At 65.9% G+C, this 14,973-nt stretch overlaps 7 protein-coding genes across 7 annotated transcripts; 3 read left to right on the forward strand and 4 right to left on the reverse strand.

The window, feature by feature from the left end:
- Window positions 1–82: 82 nt before the first annotated feature.
- MICPUN_82876 (predicted protein) lies at window positions 83–1,759 on the forward strand (the record flags this gene model as incomplete). Its single annotated transcript, XM_002502801.1, has 1 exon — window positions 83–1,759. One exon carries the CDS (start codon window positions 83–85, stop codon window positions 1,757–1,759), a length of 1,677 nt encoding a protein of 558 aa, XP_002502847.1.
- Window positions 1,760–1,961: 202 nt separating this feature from the next.
- MICPUN_59280 (predicted protein) lies at window positions 1,962–4,531 on the forward strand (the record flags this gene model as incomplete). The annotated part of the gene is made up of 2 exons (XM_002502802.1): window positions 1,962–2,054; window positions 2,252–4,531. The coding sequence occupies 2 exons, from the start codon at window positions 1,962–1,964 to the stop codon at window positions 4,529–4,531; spliced, it is 2,373 nt and encodes a 790-aa protein (XP_002502848.1).
- A 54-nt stretch (window positions 4,532–4,585) lies between these two features.
- Window positions 4,586–5,695, reverse strand: MICPUN_59281 (heat shock protein; the record flags this gene model as incomplete). The annotated part of the gene is made up of 1 exon (XM_002503164.1): window positions 4,586–5,695. One exon carries the CDS (start codon window positions 5,693–5,695, stop codon window positions 4,586–4,588), a length of 1,110 nt encoding a protein of 369 aa, XP_002503210.1.
- A 336-nt stretch (window positions 5,696–6,031) lies between these two features.
- MICPUN_59282 (predicted protein) lies at window positions 6,032–8,354 on the reverse strand (the record flags this gene model as incomplete). The annotated part of the gene is made up of 2 exons (XM_002503165.1): window positions 6,032–8,193; window positions 8,288–8,354. 2 exons carry the CDS (start codon window positions 8,352–8,354, stop codon window positions 6,032–6,034), a joined length of 2,229 nt encoding a protein of 742 aa, XP_002503211.1.
- Window positions 8,355–9,126: 772 nt separating this feature from the next.
- MICPUN_100982 (cytochrome oxidase biogenesis family) lies at window positions 9,127–10,539 on the forward strand (the record flags this gene model as incomplete). The annotated part of the gene is made up of 1 exon (XM_002502803.1): window positions 9,127–10,539. The coding sequence occupies one exon, from the start codon at window positions 9,127–9,129 to the stop codon at window positions 10,537–10,539; it is 1,413 nt and encodes a 470-aa protein (XP_002502849.1).
- A 12-nt stretch (window positions 10,540–10,551) lies between these two features.
- MICPUN_59284 (predicted protein) lies at window positions 10,552–11,697 on the reverse strand. Its single transcript, XM_002503166.1, has 2 exons — window positions 11,394–11,697; window positions 10,552–11,278 (listed from the first exon to the last, which is right to left on the reverse strand). Exons 1-2 carry the CDS (start codon window positions 11,659–11,661, stop codon window positions 10,644–10,646), a joined length of 903 nt encoding a protein of 300 aa, XP_002503212.1. The 5' UTR covers window positions 11,662–11,697; the 3' UTR covers window positions 10,552–10,643.
- A 133-nt stretch (window positions 11,698–11,830) lies between these two features.
- Window positions 11,831–13,141, reverse strand: MICPUN_108435 (ubiquitin protein ligase, gene model incomplete). Its single transcript, XM_002503167.1, has one exon. The coding sequence runs from the start codon at window positions 13,073–13,075 to the stop codon at window positions 11,879–11,881; it is 1,197 nt and encodes a 398-aa protein (XP_002503213.1). The 5' UTR covers window positions 13,076–13,141; the 3' UTR covers window positions 11,831–11,878.
- Between the last annotated feature and the right edge of the window lie 1,832 nt (window positions 13,142–14,973).

Below are 14,973 nucleotides of genomic sequence, written 5' to 3' on the forward strand. Positions count from 1 at the left end.
CGACAGTGATGATGGGAATGAAGAAAACAAAACTACAACGCCGAGTCATCAGAAATCCCGCGCCGCCCCACGACACCGCAGCATGGGTAGCGGCCGCGACAAGCGGAAGAAGGCCGCGAAGCGCAGCGGCAAGGACGGCTCCGGCCCGTCCGGCGATGCCAAGACGTCCGCCAAGACGGATAAGAACGCGGCCAAGCTGGAGCGTCGCATGGCCAAAGCCGCCGCCGACGACGACATCGACGCGCTGCTCGCCAACATCAGGCTGATGGACTCGAAGCTGAAGGAGGTGGAGGTACACGAGGATTGCCCGAAGCCTGGCCCGAGGTGCAACTGCTCGTTCACCCCGACGCTAGCGCAGAAACCCGCGGAGGTCATCATGTTCGGCGGCGAGTGCGTGGACGCGACGGGCAAGACGCAAACCTTCGGGGATCTCTTCCGGTACGACGTCGATCGCAACAAGTGGACGAAGGTCGTCTCTCCCAACTCGCCCCCGCCGAGGAGCGCGCATCAGGCGGTCGCGCACGGCGGCTACCTCTACGTCTTTGGCGGGGAGTTCACGTCCCCGAATCAGGAGAAGTTCCACCACTACAGGGACCTGTGGAGGCTCGACCTCGAGGAACACGCGTGGGAAAACATCACGCCGAAAGTCGGCCCCAGCGCCCGAAGCGGCCACAGGATGGTGACCCACCCCAAGGGCAAATCGCTGCTGCTCTTCGGCGGGTTCTACGACACCGGCGACGACATCCGGTACTACAACGACGTGTGGGAGCTCAACCTGGAGGCGATGACGTGGCGGTGCAGGTTCGGCGGTGACGTCGCGGGTGGCGCCTCGACGTTGGAGGGTCCGAGTCCTCGGTCCGCGTCGCACGTTTCCGCGTCGAACGATTCGCTGTGGGTGTACGGCGGCTACCGTAAGTTCGCGGGCGACGGCGAGGGCGACGATGGGGACGTCGAGAAGGGCTCGACGCACAGCGACCTGTGGAGGATGGACCTGAAGAGTTGGCGATGGGAGAAACAGAAAAAGGCGGGCATGGCGCCCGGGCCGCGCGCGGGAGCCACCTCCGCGACGCACGGCGCGAAGAAGCGGCACGTGCTCTTCGGCGGCGTGGTGGACCACGAGATTCGCAAGGGCGAGGTGATCATCTCGGAGTTTTTCAACGACGCGTACTCGATGAGCCTCGACAACGGCCGGTGGTACCCGGTTTGCCTATACGCGGACAAGGGCTCCAAGCCGGAGGCGCCGCGCGAGGCGACGGGACGCGAGGAGGCCGAACGCGTGGCGCGCGGCGAGGTTTTCAACGAGAACTTCAACGTGCGCGACGCCACGGTGCGCGCGGCGATCAAGATCCAGGCGCACTACCGCGGGTACGCGGTGCGAAAGGCGTACAAACTGTACCGCATCGGGGGGCAGGTTTCGGAGCTGCTGTACTCCCCGGGCTCCGGCGAGGCCGCCCCGAAGACGGCGCCCAGGCCGCGCGGGCGCATGAACGCGGCGCTCGCGGTGCGAGGCAACGCGATGTACCTGTTCGGCGGCGCCGTCGAGATTGGGGACGTGGAGGTTTCGCTGGACGACGTGTGGGCGCTGGAGCTCTCCGCTCGTCCCAAGTGGCGAAAAATCGCAGAGTACTCGCCCGAGGTTGCGGAGAGGGTGCACGGGGAGGCGGTCGAGTCGAGCGACGAGGAGGAGGAGGAGGAGGAGAAAGAGAGGGCGCACGCGATGGAGTTTCGGGCGAGGAAGACGGTGGAAGGGAAGGAATGAGGGATGCGCGGATGGAGTTTTATCAGACTAGCTAGTAGCTTAGCAGTGGAAGACGGAACCTCGCCTCGTCATAACCGTCGACTCGATTTCGTGAACTCACATCACTGAAGCGAGCTCCGAGCCGAGCGAAAATGCCACGTCTTCCTTCTTCGTGGCTTTTTATCCCCCGGCTGGTCACAGCGAACGGCGCGTGAGCTTCGACATGAGCAAGCCCGCGGCGGCCGCCGCCGTCGCGTTCATCACGCTTCTCGCGCGGCTCACGCTCCTGCCCGGGGTTGACGCTCAGTTCTACCAGGTGCGCGGCGATAACCCCTCAACTTGCCGTGACCGACATCTCGGCACCCTGCTAGAAAAAATCGACGTCATCACCGACGCACCCGCTGGTCACCAGCCTAGGCCAGCCAGCCGGGCTCGCGCTTCGGGAACACCCGACCGCACTCTCGGGATTCGCCGATGTAAATTTCTGACCCCTTCCCACCCCGTCCCCATCAGCCCGGAGACAAGCTCCCGGCGAGCGCGATCACCGAGACGTTCGATGTGGCGTGGCCTCCAGCCGTGAACGACGTCTCCCTGTCCAGATTCGACTACACCCGCAACGCGGACGGCGGCAAGTGGGTGACGGTGATCGCCACCTTCTACTCCGGATGCACCCCGGGGCGCGCGGACTACCCTTCTTTCACCAAGCACGTCTCCTCCCTGCGCCAAAAGGTGGCGGCCGGCTTCTTGGGCTCCGGCAACGTCGCGTTCATCGCGTCGCTGAAGAACGGCGTCAACGACGGCGTCGCGGAGGCGTGGGCGAAGATCAACGGCTCGGACGTCTCCACGTCAGCGTCCGACACGAACGGCGGGTTCCCGTACATAGTGGACGACAGGCACAGGAGCCTGGTGTACAAGTTCTTCGACGCGGCGGTGCACCCGGCGTACGCCATCGTCGACCACTGCATGACGTACCGAGCCCTGCTACCCGCGCTACCGGACCAAACCGGCGACGACACGCTCGAGAAGACGGTGGAGCGGCTGCTGTTAAAGACGGACGAGGCGTGCCCCGTGGCGCCGTCGAGGCAAATCGAGGCAATCAGGCCCAAACGCGAGGTACGAACGTTCAAAGCGTCGAACGAGAACCCGTCGGCGGCGAACGAAAAGTGCGCTCCGGCTTTTGGATCGGGGACGCCGTCGGCTCGGAGGCTTGGCGTGAGCGACGGGGTTAGGGGTGGGTCACCCCTGGCGCAGCCGCGAACGTTGGCGTTCCATCCGAGCACGGGTGAGATGTGGGTGGGAAACAACGACACGGATTCGGTGACGATCCTGCGCGGTTCGTTCGACGGCGTCAAAGGCGCGGCGGCCGTCTCGGGCGTCGTTCACAGGTTCGACCGGGCGCACTACCACTACATGGACAAGATGGCGGCGATGTCGTTCAAGGGCGACGGCGCGGTCGTCACGTGTCAGGAGAGCGAGAACACCTACGACGGAATGAAGAGGGCGAACCGCTTCATGGGTCCATCGCTGTACGACACCGTCCCGAAGATTGGAAACGTCAAGACCGGGGGTTGGCCCGAGGGCAAGAACGTTTTCGTGAACGCGAAGGGGGCAAAGTGCGACCCGGATGGTCTATCGGACGGCACGGACAATAACCCAACCTGTTTCATGACCCACACGGATATGCTCCACGCGTCGCCCAACTGCATGGGCGTCGCGCACGATCCCGAACCGAACACTCCCTTCGGTAACGTCTTCTGGGTCTTTGACGGGCTCAACTCGACGCTAATCAGGTACGATTTCGAGCAGCCGCACGGTCCCGGATCGCTGGATCACTCGCTCGCGAACGTGAGGCGGTACCCCGAGATCAAGCTCACGCGCGTCCCCGGGGTACCCGGTCACATGACGGTGGACCCCGAGACTCGCGCGCTGTTCATCGCGGACACGGGCGGCGGTAGGGTTCTCGCCGTCGACGCGGATAGCGGCAGGTACGCCGCCGAGGCCAGGAACGATCTCGGGGGTAATTTCACGCTGTGGTCGTCGCCCCTTCCCTCGTTCGAGTACACGCTGTTCGGATGCGCCTCGTTCAAGACGTTCGCGACGGGGATAGACAAACCCTCGGGGCTCGCGCTCAGCGGCAACGTGCTGTACGTCGGCGAGCACGGCACCGGCAAGATCATCGCGCTGCACCGCACCACCGGGGAGAAACTCGGCGAGTACGCCACCGGCGCGAAGAAACTCTTCGGCCTCTCGGTCAATCCAACCTCCGGCCGCCTGTGGTACGTGGACGGCGCCGTGAACGACGCCGTGTTTTACCTCGAGCCGTCCGCCGAGTGCGCGGAACCGGTTCCCAACGGCGCGGCAATCGCGTGGCCGGCGTCGACCGTGTCCGAGTCCGGCACAAACTGGTGCGGCATCAGCACCAGCGTCGCGACTCTCGGCCTCGCCGTCAAGCACATACAACACGAGGACGGATACCTGAACATGACCCCGCTGGGCCCCGGGTACGGCGTGACCGATGAGTGCATGAAGTGCGGTCCGGGCTGCGACAACGACATGCTGCTGATGTCGGGGTTCCTATGCCACAAGTGCATCCCGGATAATTGTCGGGGCGGTATCTACCCAACGTCCGCCGGAACGTGCGAAAACATAATCGGGGAAGGGTACAGGTGTAAGTGCGACGACGGCGCGTACGGCGATCACTGCCAGTTCAGGGTCGTGAGCGGTAGTGAGCGATGGGTGCCCAATTTCGCGGGAGTGATGCTCGCTTTGCTCGTCGCGATGTTCATTCACTAAAAGGGACTAGCGGCTAGCTGTGTAGATAAAGAAACCGGCGCCGCGCGGCAACATTCACACGCACGACTCTCGCCGCTTGCGCCCCGGCTTCGTCTCCAGATCCGCGCACGCCCGTATCGGTGCCATCAGAAGCCACCAGACCGCGAACGCTGCCGCGAGCGCCGCCGCCACCGGCATCAACAAAACCGTGATCAAAATCGCAAACGCCGAACCCACCACCGGCGTCCTCAGCACGGACGCGCACCACCTCGGCACGTGTCCGGCTTCCCCGTGCGACCCACCCCGCGGCGTCCCCGCGCGTCCGAACGCCTTCGCGGGGAACACGTGCTGACGCCAGCCGTCGTACATCGCCCGGGTGAGCGGGTTGGCCAGCGTCGCGTGCGCGCTTTGAGCCACCGATACGGCGTTTTCCCTGTCCTTACCCCTCGGCGCCTTCTCGATCGCGTTCACGAGCGCGTCGTACCGTTCCCTCAGCTTGCGCGTACTCAGCGAGCGCGCCGTATCGTTCCGCACCCCCAGCACGGCGTAGTAGTCCGACTGCCTGGCCAGCACCCTGGCGACGGCGCCGCTCGGTTCGTCCGACTCGAATTCATCGATGGCGCCGTAGACGGGGGAGTCGTCACCGGTGTTCGTCGTCGTCAGTTTCTCATCCTCGCCGTCGCTGTCCTCGAAGACGCGCGCTTCCTTGTCCCACTCGAATACCCCGGGTTCCATCCTGTTCACGATGAGCGCCGGGATGTACAGCGAGATGGCGACGACGAGGGAGACGTGAACCGGGTTGGACGCCGTGAATCTCGGCAGACCAGACTCGGGTCCCTCGATCAGGAGCACACCGAGTATCGCGAAGAATAAGGCGAGCGTCACGGACCCGACGATCGCTCTCACTTCACTGCCCCAAGCCCGACTCGCCATCAGGCAGGTCCCCAAGAGGATCATCATGATGCCCATCATCGTGATGAACCATGCTCCGGTTGCGGGTGTGCGGTGCTCGTACAATCTCGCGCCGGAATGTCGCAGGCTCGGGGAGGGTGGCGCGGGGGGCGGCGGCGCTGGATCGTACTCGCCGTACAGCTCGATGGCGTGATAAGGTAAGAAGACGTGATAAAGACCGAAGACCGTCACGAAAGCTCCCAAAAGGCCGTTGTATGCCTTCAGGAGACCCATGTTCAACTTCAACACCCAAATGTGATGCGGCAGCCGGCAGTTGGTACAAGTACCGCCTTTCTGGACGCGTTCGGAAGGCCAGGTCGCCGATACCCGCGAGTTTCGAGCTGAGATCGCTCGTATGAGCCCAAAGGCGCGGTCGGAACCCCAGGGAACGACACCGCGCCCTGGGGTCTGCCACGACGGTCCGTGGCTCCAAGCAGAATATTCGCCCAGCGCGCCAAAGGATCCTCGAACACGCGGACACGCTCGGAGGACACGCCGGACTTGTTGGCCAGGCGCAAAATTGAGACCTTCTTCGTTCACTTCTTCTCACGTATCTAAAGCTACCTCGCGTCAAACGCTCCTGTCCTCGGGGGGAACGTACTCGAGTCCGAGGTACTCGAACACGTCCCTCTCGTCCCTGAACTTCGCGTCCCTCACCGCGGTCATGTCGTTGCCCCGCACCAGGTTGAACCCCCTGTCGTGTAGGCTTAACCCCTTTGCCTTGTCCGCCCACGTGCGCATGGACCGGTTGAAGTACCCCGAGCCCGTGAAGTACAGGAGCGCGAACGGCATCTCATCCGGAGTGTACGTCTTTATGTCCATGCGCCGGTGTAATCGCTTGGGAGTCACCACCGCCACGGCACCGTCGCCTTCGGCCCCGTCCGTCGTCGTCGGCGCCAGCCGCTCGCGGCTGTCCGGGAGCCTGGCCACTCCCATCCAGCTCACCGTCCCCGTCGATAGGTCATCCGTCACGACCCCTCGCGTCCTCAGCCGCGCCAAAACGGCGGGCAAGATGTCCTCCACCGTATCCACCGTCGCCCCCGGAGCTCCTTGCGATCCACCCCTGATGAACTCCTCGCTGGGACAGAGCAAGACGTCGACGTCGCCGCAAGAAGTCTTTCCCCGGCGGTAGGATCCGGCAACCGTGACGGAGCAGCCGGGGCAAACGGCCGCGACCGCGTCCTCGACGTGGCCCGCCAGAGCCTCCACCTCGTCGCGCGGTATTCGCTCCTTGAACTCCTCGTAAAACCTCAGACCCACGTGCTGATTCGCGCTGAGCTTTCCCGGTTGTCGTGCCGCCAGCGCTCGAAGCTGCGCGACGGTGGAGACGCCGTCCTCCCGGTGGAGCTTCCGCGCCGTCTCCGTGCCTATGCCCCACACCCCGGAGAGCTCCAGTACGGCCTCGACGTCCGGTTTGCGTTTAAGCTCCTCGAGCTTCGCGAGCTTACCCGTCGCGAGAAGCTCGCGGATCTTATCTCGCACCGTGGACGTCTTCTGCGCAAACGCGGGAGTCACCGGCGGGTCGCACAGCTGTTCCACATCCGTCACGACGAAATCCAGCCTCTCCACCGCGCCCGCCACCTGCTTGTGGTGCCTCGCCTTGTACGCGTTCGTGCCCCCCAGGACGTCCTCGTATATCGCCGCCAATTCCTCCAGCGGACGGGTGATGTGGGGGTTCAAGTTGACGGGAGCCGCGGTGGACGGGCGCTGGCACGCGAAGGCGCCTCTTTTCTTTCCCAACCACGGGCGCACCAAACCGTCGGCGCCCGATCCAGAGTCGACGACGACGTGCCCTTGAGACGCGTCTTGAGACGAAGGCGGCGGACCGAGGCGCATGGGCGACGCGACGGGCGGCAGGGGCGAGGAGCTCAGGCTGGCCGGCGGGTTCACGCCGCCGGTGAGCGCCGGCGGGTGCTCATCCTCGGGCCTCAGCTCGCCCGCGCGGATGCACGCCTGCGCCCAGTCGGGCGATACCAGCCTCGCCGCGGGGTTCCAGTGCCGGTACGTCGTCGACGTGGTCAACACGTGCGTCACGCGCGGATCGTTCACGTCCCTCGCGACGGCTCCGCCTCTCTCGGTGATCCTGTCTCCGAGGATGCCCCGGCGGGTCTTGCTCACCTCGGGCGCGAAATACGCCACCACGGGTGAGAAGAACCGTTTCGGGTCCCCCGGGCTCGCGGCTGCCGCCGGCGGGTCGCGATCGGGGTTCACGGACGCCGCGCCGCCGTCAACATCTCGCCTGGACGCCGCCGCGACCATCTCCGCCAGTCTGCGGTACGGTGACCTCGAGGATTCGTGGTTTAAAACGCACCCCTCGTCGCCTCGCTCGATTCCTCCCGAGTTTCGGGGTTCTCCCCCGAGCGCCCGGGCCGCGGCGGCTTCGTTCCTCCTGAGCGCCTCGTCCACCTCCTCCTCATCGTGCTCGAAATCGTACGTATCGCCGCCCACCTTGACGCCTCCCTCGCTCTCGACGTCGACGTCCGCGAAGGAGGACGTCGCGTGTTGTTCGATGAGCTGCGTGGGCAACGCGAGGCTCGGTTTCGGCAGCTGCGTTTGCGTCTGCGTCGGAACCGGTTGTCCCCCTTCGAGGTCGCCCGCGCGCAGGGACGCGGGAAGGCCGAGGACGAGCGTGTTCGCGGTCGCCTGGGTGCCCAACTGCTGGAAAGGGCGGTCCGGGGTCGCGCTGGGGTCCCGGAGATCGCGGCGTCGGCTTCTTCGCCGGGGCGGCGAGGCTGCGACGGGCGAATGAACGGTGGGCGTGCATTGTTAGCAATTTCGCCCCGAACGAAACGAAGGGGGAGTCCTGGGTCTTGGGTTGGGGCGCACCCGAGGGGATGCTCGCGCAGAGCTCCTGCGCGTCTCGCTTCGGCCGCCGGCTCTTGTTCTTGTCCATGTTCTTCCCTGACGTTCACCTCGCGGGCTGGCTACTCAGTGTCACTGTTCTCATCACTGCCAGCGCTGCTCTCATCGGAGTCAGAGCCGGAGGTCACCTCGCTCGCCCCTTCCGAGTGATACGACTCCTCGTCGTCGCTGTCGTCGCGCTTGACGGTGAGCGGCCTGCGATACGTTCTCTGCCCGACGATTATTCGATCGTTGCTCAGCACCGGGTTGTTTCTGCCCGAGCGAGTCGCCGCCCTCTACGTGTGTGTGCGGGGGGCTTGTTCAGATCGGGGCTCGTGTCTTTCGGGAAAAGGTTGGCACCCCCGCGACTTACGAAGGCTCGGAGTCGGCGCTCACGACTGGACGTGTCCGCGTTCTCGTCCGGCGCGGCACAGGCTGCGGTATCGCCTATCGGCCTGACGATCGGGAGCGTGCTGGGGAAAGATACCGGCGCGAGAGTCAGGTTCATGCGCACCGGCTGTTTGTGGAGGGTGCCGTCGAATTCGTGGCACCCGCCTCGGACCGCCCGAAGCGACCTGCTGGAGATCGCGCCCGTCACTCACTTCTAACCCTCCGTTTTTGAACGGGCACTCCGTCAGGCGCGGGTGAGGCGCGAGACGTGACGGGATAACATGCTCAGGCGCGCGGCGTCGTCGGCGGTGGCTCGAGGCGGGCTCGGTTTCAACCGAACGTTCGCCGCGAGCGCCTCCGCGCGGGGTTGGTGGTCGGGATCGGGTAGCGGAGATCCGGGGGAGAAAGGTGCCGACGTGGCTGGAACGCCGACGATGGACTCCGCGACCGAGCGCGTGGGTGAGACCATATCGGGCGACGCGGCGGTGACCGCCACGAGCGGATTGATCGACGCGCCCTCCTCGTTCGACCCCGTGGGCATCGCAGCCACCGCCATCGAGCAGGCGCACGTGATGACCGGCCTCCCGTGGTGGGCCACCATCGGGTGCACCGCGCTCGCCGTGCGCGCCTCGCTCTTCCCGTTCGTCCTGAAGCAGACCAGGGCGGGCGTGCTGCTCAACACCGTGAAGGCGCGCGCGCGTGGACCCGACGGAAAACCCCCGGAGACGTTCCGCGAGGTCCTCGCAGCCGCGGGCGAGCTCCGGCGACGCACGAACGCCACCCCGCTCTACTGGCTCGTCGCCGGCCCCGTCGTCCAACTCCCCGTCTTCATCACCGCCGTCCTCGCCGTGCGCAGGCTGGCGGCGACGCCGGGGATAGGCATGGAAAATGGCGGCGCACTCTGGTTTCCGAACCTCACCGAGGTTGCGCTGCACGTCGACGCGGTGGTGGCGCCGATGGGGATGGCGGGCGCCGTGCTCCCTTGCGCGACGGCTGCGGCGCTCTTCCTCAACGTCAACAGCGCGTGGGGTAAGATTGCAGAGACGAACCGGGGGTTCCAGTTCGTGAAGCTGGCGCTGGAGTGGCTCACGTTGCCCACGCTGCTCGTGGGGATGGTGCTACCGCAGGCTGTGCACTGCTACTGGCTGCCGAGCAGCGCGTCGGCGCTGGCGCAGAGCTACGCCATGCGGTCGGAGTGGGGACGTCGGATGATTCGCGCTGATCCGAGGCTGCCGCTGGGAGCCTCGCCGCGATCCGGGTCGGACGCGAACGCGGCGTCGAACGTGCGGTTCTCGCGTCCGCTGGACGAGACGGAGGAACGGGCGATGATGGAGGCTGCGAAGCTCGTGGCGGATAAGAAAGAGGCGCTCGCCGAAAAGCTTCTGGAGGCGGCGGCGGCGGCGGCGGCGGGCGGGGCGGTTGATTCGGGCGCTTCGTCGACGGACGGAGCGCACCCTAACCTCCTGTTCGCGCTGGGCCAGACGAGACAGACGCTGAAGCGGTGGAAACTCGCGGCGGAGGCGTACGACGCCTGCGCGGCCGCGGAGGTTCACCCGACGCAGCGCGCGAGGGCGCTTCACGGCGCGGGCGTCGCCAGGGCGCGGCTCGGGGATCTCCCGGGGGCGGCGAGGCGCCTGGAGGAAGCCATCGACGCGAGCCAGAGCGCGGGGGTGGCGCACGTGAAGGCGATGCTGAGCCTGGCGTCGGTGAGGAAGACGGACGGGGATGCGGCCGGCGCCATGGAGGCGTTGAGACGCGCGGAGAGGCACGCGCCGGAGGTGAGGGAGCGATACATCGAGCCTCTGGAGAGGCAGATGGCCAAGGAGAAAAAGTCGCGCGGTCGATGAGTAGTCCACCTTGTAATGGGTTGTTTGTGGCGAGTTTATAGCGCTCGTCTCGCTTGATTTTATTACACTCGCGGCAGCGACTGTCCCTCATTTGCTCCCCGCAGCTATTGCTTCGGAAGCTTAAGCTGGCAAGGGAAGAGCGCGCCCATGCAGTAGCAGAGGCACAGGTTGATGTAGCAGCCATCGTTATAGCCACACTGGTCGAGGTTGCGCTCGAAGAACATGTAATCGGCAAGGAGGAGCACGCCGATGAGGGAGGCACGCTGCTGAGGCGTCACGGACGGATCATGGATCTCGAACTGGAACATGTCGGAGTCCGTGAGCATCTCGCGGATCGCGCCAGTCAGGGACTTGGGCTTGAGCTTGGTGATGGTCGCGATGTTGCCAACGTCAACCGAAACGCTGCCGTCCTTGTTGACTCGCTTGACCCCGAAGGGCACGTTGCAGCAGTTCTCAGAGCACCCGCCGAATAAGGTGGGACCCACGACGGACGCCCAGTGCTCGTCGCTGGTCGGAGTGCGATCCATCACCTGAATGGTGGGGTGCAATCCTCCGGCGAAGGGCACAGGCTGCTTCATGCGGCCGATGACGCGATCCTTGGGGAGCTTGCCAGCCTGGTGGGCCTCGACGTTTTGGATGGCGCCGGCGTGGACGTAGGCTTCTTGGGCGCAACAGTCGACGCAGACGAACCCGCCCGTGCATGGTTTGGAGCAGCAGCCCTCGCGCTCCATGGTGATGACTGCGTGAGCCGGGGATAGAGGGCGCGTAAAACCGTTAACAACGGTGCGGTGCTGTGACAATTAAAAGAAGGTGCGGCTCGGATTTCGGTTGGGAGGGGCGGTTGGAGGGCGCACCTGGGAAGATCTCGTTTCCGGCGGGGTCGAGCGCGTTGAACTCCAGGATAATGCTGTGGTGGGGCTTGCAGCAGATTCGCGGCAAACACTCGGACCTCTCCTGCACTCGAATAAGCGCTTGCTGGGTGTCCAAGTTGTAAATCGTGTACGTGTTTGGCTGCTCGATGCAATTGTCGAAGATCTTCACATGCTGCTGGACGGTGAACTTGTTGATGCTCCCGAGGATGTTCGCGGTCTGCGCGTCGATGAGGGGGACGGTGTCTCCCATGGCTCCTCCAGCGGGCCCCGGCAGGCCAGCTGCGCTGTGAAGAAGTGCGACCCGTTGGTCGTGAGGCGAGATATTTCCAGAATATTCCAGCGCGGCAGTCAGACGACATCCAGCAGGATCCGCCAAGGATCCGCGGCATCTGTCGTCTGTCACAGCCTTGGGACGGTTTGAGAGGTTCAGCCGACTCGACCTTCTACGGCTAAGACGAGACTCGGTTTCACGACAGGTCGAACCCCGACCCTGACTTTATCGCGTACAGCAGCTTCTTCCGCACCTGCTCCTTCGTCCTGTACGGCGGCAGCTTGAGCAGGTTCATGCACGTCGCCGCCGTCGGCAGCCGAGCGGTGTCCGCGTCAGCCTCGGACCCGCGGCTCCCGCCCGTCATGCCCGCTCGGTGCACGCAGAACGGCGGCGTGAGCTGGCCGAAACCCAGGAGCGGCGTGTTGGGACACGCCGTCACGAACCGCAGCAACTCCCGTTGCTCCTCCTCCGTGAACTCGTTCACAGCCTGCCACAGCGCCACCACCGTCGGGTGGTCGGGCGCGTACCCGCCGCTGTACGTCGCCGATCGAGCCAAGTCGCCCACGTCGATCCTACCGCCGGCGCCGGCGATCAGGAGCCTCAGCTCCGCGGGGGCGAACACCCTCAGCCACCGCGGCGCGACGAGTGAACGGAAACCGCGCACGAACGCGTCCGATTGCGAACGAACCTGCCGGTGGAGCAGGTGGTGCGCCATCAGGTGCACGTATCGCGTTCTGTTGAAAGCGGTGACCCTGACGTCGGATCCGCCGGGCGCGAGCTCCACGTCGCCGGCGGTGGACGCGTCCGTCGCCGTGAAGTGCAGGAACAGGTCCTCCACCTGGTGAGGCGGTAGGCGCTTGAGCGATAGGAGGTGGTGGTACAACTCCGGGTCCAGCGTGGCGAGGTCGTTGAGCTCGGGCGGTCGCCCGTCGCGAAGCTTGGCGAGGAAGAAACCCGCGAGGGGCAAATCGACGAGGATGCCCTCGTACACGGCTTTTCCCAACATCGCGCCGAGGAACTCCAGCTTTCGCAGGTGATCGGGCCCGCACCTTCGCACCGACGCCGGGTTGGGGTACAGGGTCCTGTCCGGAGTCTCGGCGAACAGGCCCGTCTTGACCGGATCAAACGCCTCGGCGATGAGGTCGTTGAGAAAATCCTTGAACAACCCGCCGCCGTCCACGCCGGCTTCTTCCACGCCGTGCTCGTTCGTGAACTGAACGCGCACGATCCCCTTGAGACTACCCGGCGGGCGCTCGTCGGGGTGCTCGCGTCGCCACGTCGCCTGATCGCCGCTGAGCACCGCCGGGCCCAGCGCCGCGAGCGCGTCGTCAAACACTCGCCCGCGGTTGATCTGAATGTGATGCTCGGGGGCGAGTCCCCACGATTCCACCATCGCCCCGCGCCCGGCGTGCTCCGCGCGGTCCCGAAGCACCTCCGCCTTGAACCACCGCACTCGCGCGCCGAAGGGGACGAGGCTGGGCGCGCGTCGAAGCAGCTCCTTCGCGCGCGTCCGCCTCCCGGTTTTCGCCGCCTCGGCGAGAAACGCGTCGATCGCGCCGTCGCTCCCGAGCGATCCCCCGCGAAACTCCGTCGCGATGAAATCGTCGGGGGGAACGAGCCGGAGCCGGCCATTCCTGTCGTGCAACTGCGCGAGCGCGCGGGCGAGCGCCTTGGTGACGGGTCCCCGCGACGAACTCTGTTGGGCGGCCAAGCTCGAACCAGGCGTCGCGTACGACGAATCCGGGTCGCTCTCCACCCACAGTATGTGCCACAGCGAGTCGCGAAGGCACGCCACGAGGTTTGGAAATTCGCTCGCCGGCAACGGTCGGCCTTCCCTGAACTCCTCGTCGTCGCCGGTGAGCAAAAACGTCCCGTACGCCTCGGCGAAAACCCCGAGGGACGTCACCCACGCCTCGTTCATCGATCGGGTCGTCCCGAGATGCTCCCGGGAACCCTCAAAGCCGGGGCGTTCTCCCGCATCAATAGCCGCGCCTCCCACGACGGGCCACGCGCGCCGCGCCTGCATCCTCCCCAGCACGGTCCACGCCGCGTTAACGAAACCCCCGAACGCGAGCGATCGCATCACGTCGCCGCGGTCCGACGCGCGAAGCCTCGAGGACGCGGCGACGACCAACGCCGAGACGGTTCGCAGCCCAATCTCCGCGGCTCGAGCCGGGTCGAGCGGGTCGCCCGCCGAACCCAAAGCCGGGCCTCCGCCGAAGGCTGGCGCAGTCGCAGCGGTGGAGCCAAAGGCTGGGACGCCGCCCGAGCTGCCAAAGGCGGGTGCCGGATAGGTCGCCGACGGCCACGCGCCCTCCCCGGGAAGCGCCGCGGCGACCAGAGCGTTGTACGCATCCGCGGAGCACAGCGACGCCAGCTGACGCTTCACCTCGCGGCGTAACGGCGGGTACGAGCGCCCGTCGGTCCGCGAGGAGTGTTTCGCCGCGCGACGCCGTCGCGCGGCTCGGTGTTCCGCCTCGTCGTCATCGTCGTCGTCGTCGTCGTCATCGTCCGAGTCCGAGAAGCGTTCATCCGCGTCGCCGCTCCCGCCGACGCCGTCAACCCGCATCGCGTCCCCGCTCGCGTCCTCGCTAGCGCCAATCGAAGCGCCGGGAGGGAGCTTTTCCAGCAACGCGGACGCCACGGCGGCGAAACGCACCGCCACTCTCCACCTTCCCTCGCGGTTCGATCGTACGAGTCGGGCGAGTGACGCGGGCGCCGCCTCCGCCAGGTTGCCCAGGTGAAACCCCGCGTGTAAGCGCTCGTGAAAGTGCCAGTCCGACGTGTCACCCACGGTTTCGTCCGGCAGGGAATCGATCCCGCGCTCGTGCAGGGTGTCCACCGCGTACGCCCACAGGACGGGCGCGCACCTCTCAAAAGCCGCCCCGCCAGCGGTGAAACGACGCCATACGTTTTTAACCCCAAACACCCGCGCGGCGAGCGTCAAGTCGGGTCTCGCGTGCGCATCCGCGCGGCTCTGCGCCACGCGCTCGCACAGCGAAAACGCCAGCTCCTCCACCGCGGCTCTGGTGGCGGGCGTGGTGGCCGGCGCGTGGGCCCCTCCACCGCGGCCTGCGTGATGAACTCCTCCCTCTGCAGGGAGGTGCATCTCGATCGCCTCCGCCAGAGTTTTCATCCCGCCGCTCTCGCACACCTCGCGCAAGGCGACCTCGGCGGATCTCGCGCCCCCCGCGCCGGCGCCCCACGCCCACGGGTCCGTAATCCTGAGCACCGTCTGCGCCAGGGACGGCGCCACCTCGACTCTGCGACCGTCCGCGGTGGCGATCGTTC

This window comes from Micromonas commoda, chromosome 6, assembly GCF_000090985.2.
Source record: "Micromonas commoda chromosome 6, complete sequence".
In the NCBI taxonomy this organism is placed as follows: Eukaryota; Viridiplantae; Chlorophyta; class Mamiellophyceae; order Mamiellales; family Mamiellaceae; genus Micromonas; species Micromonas commoda.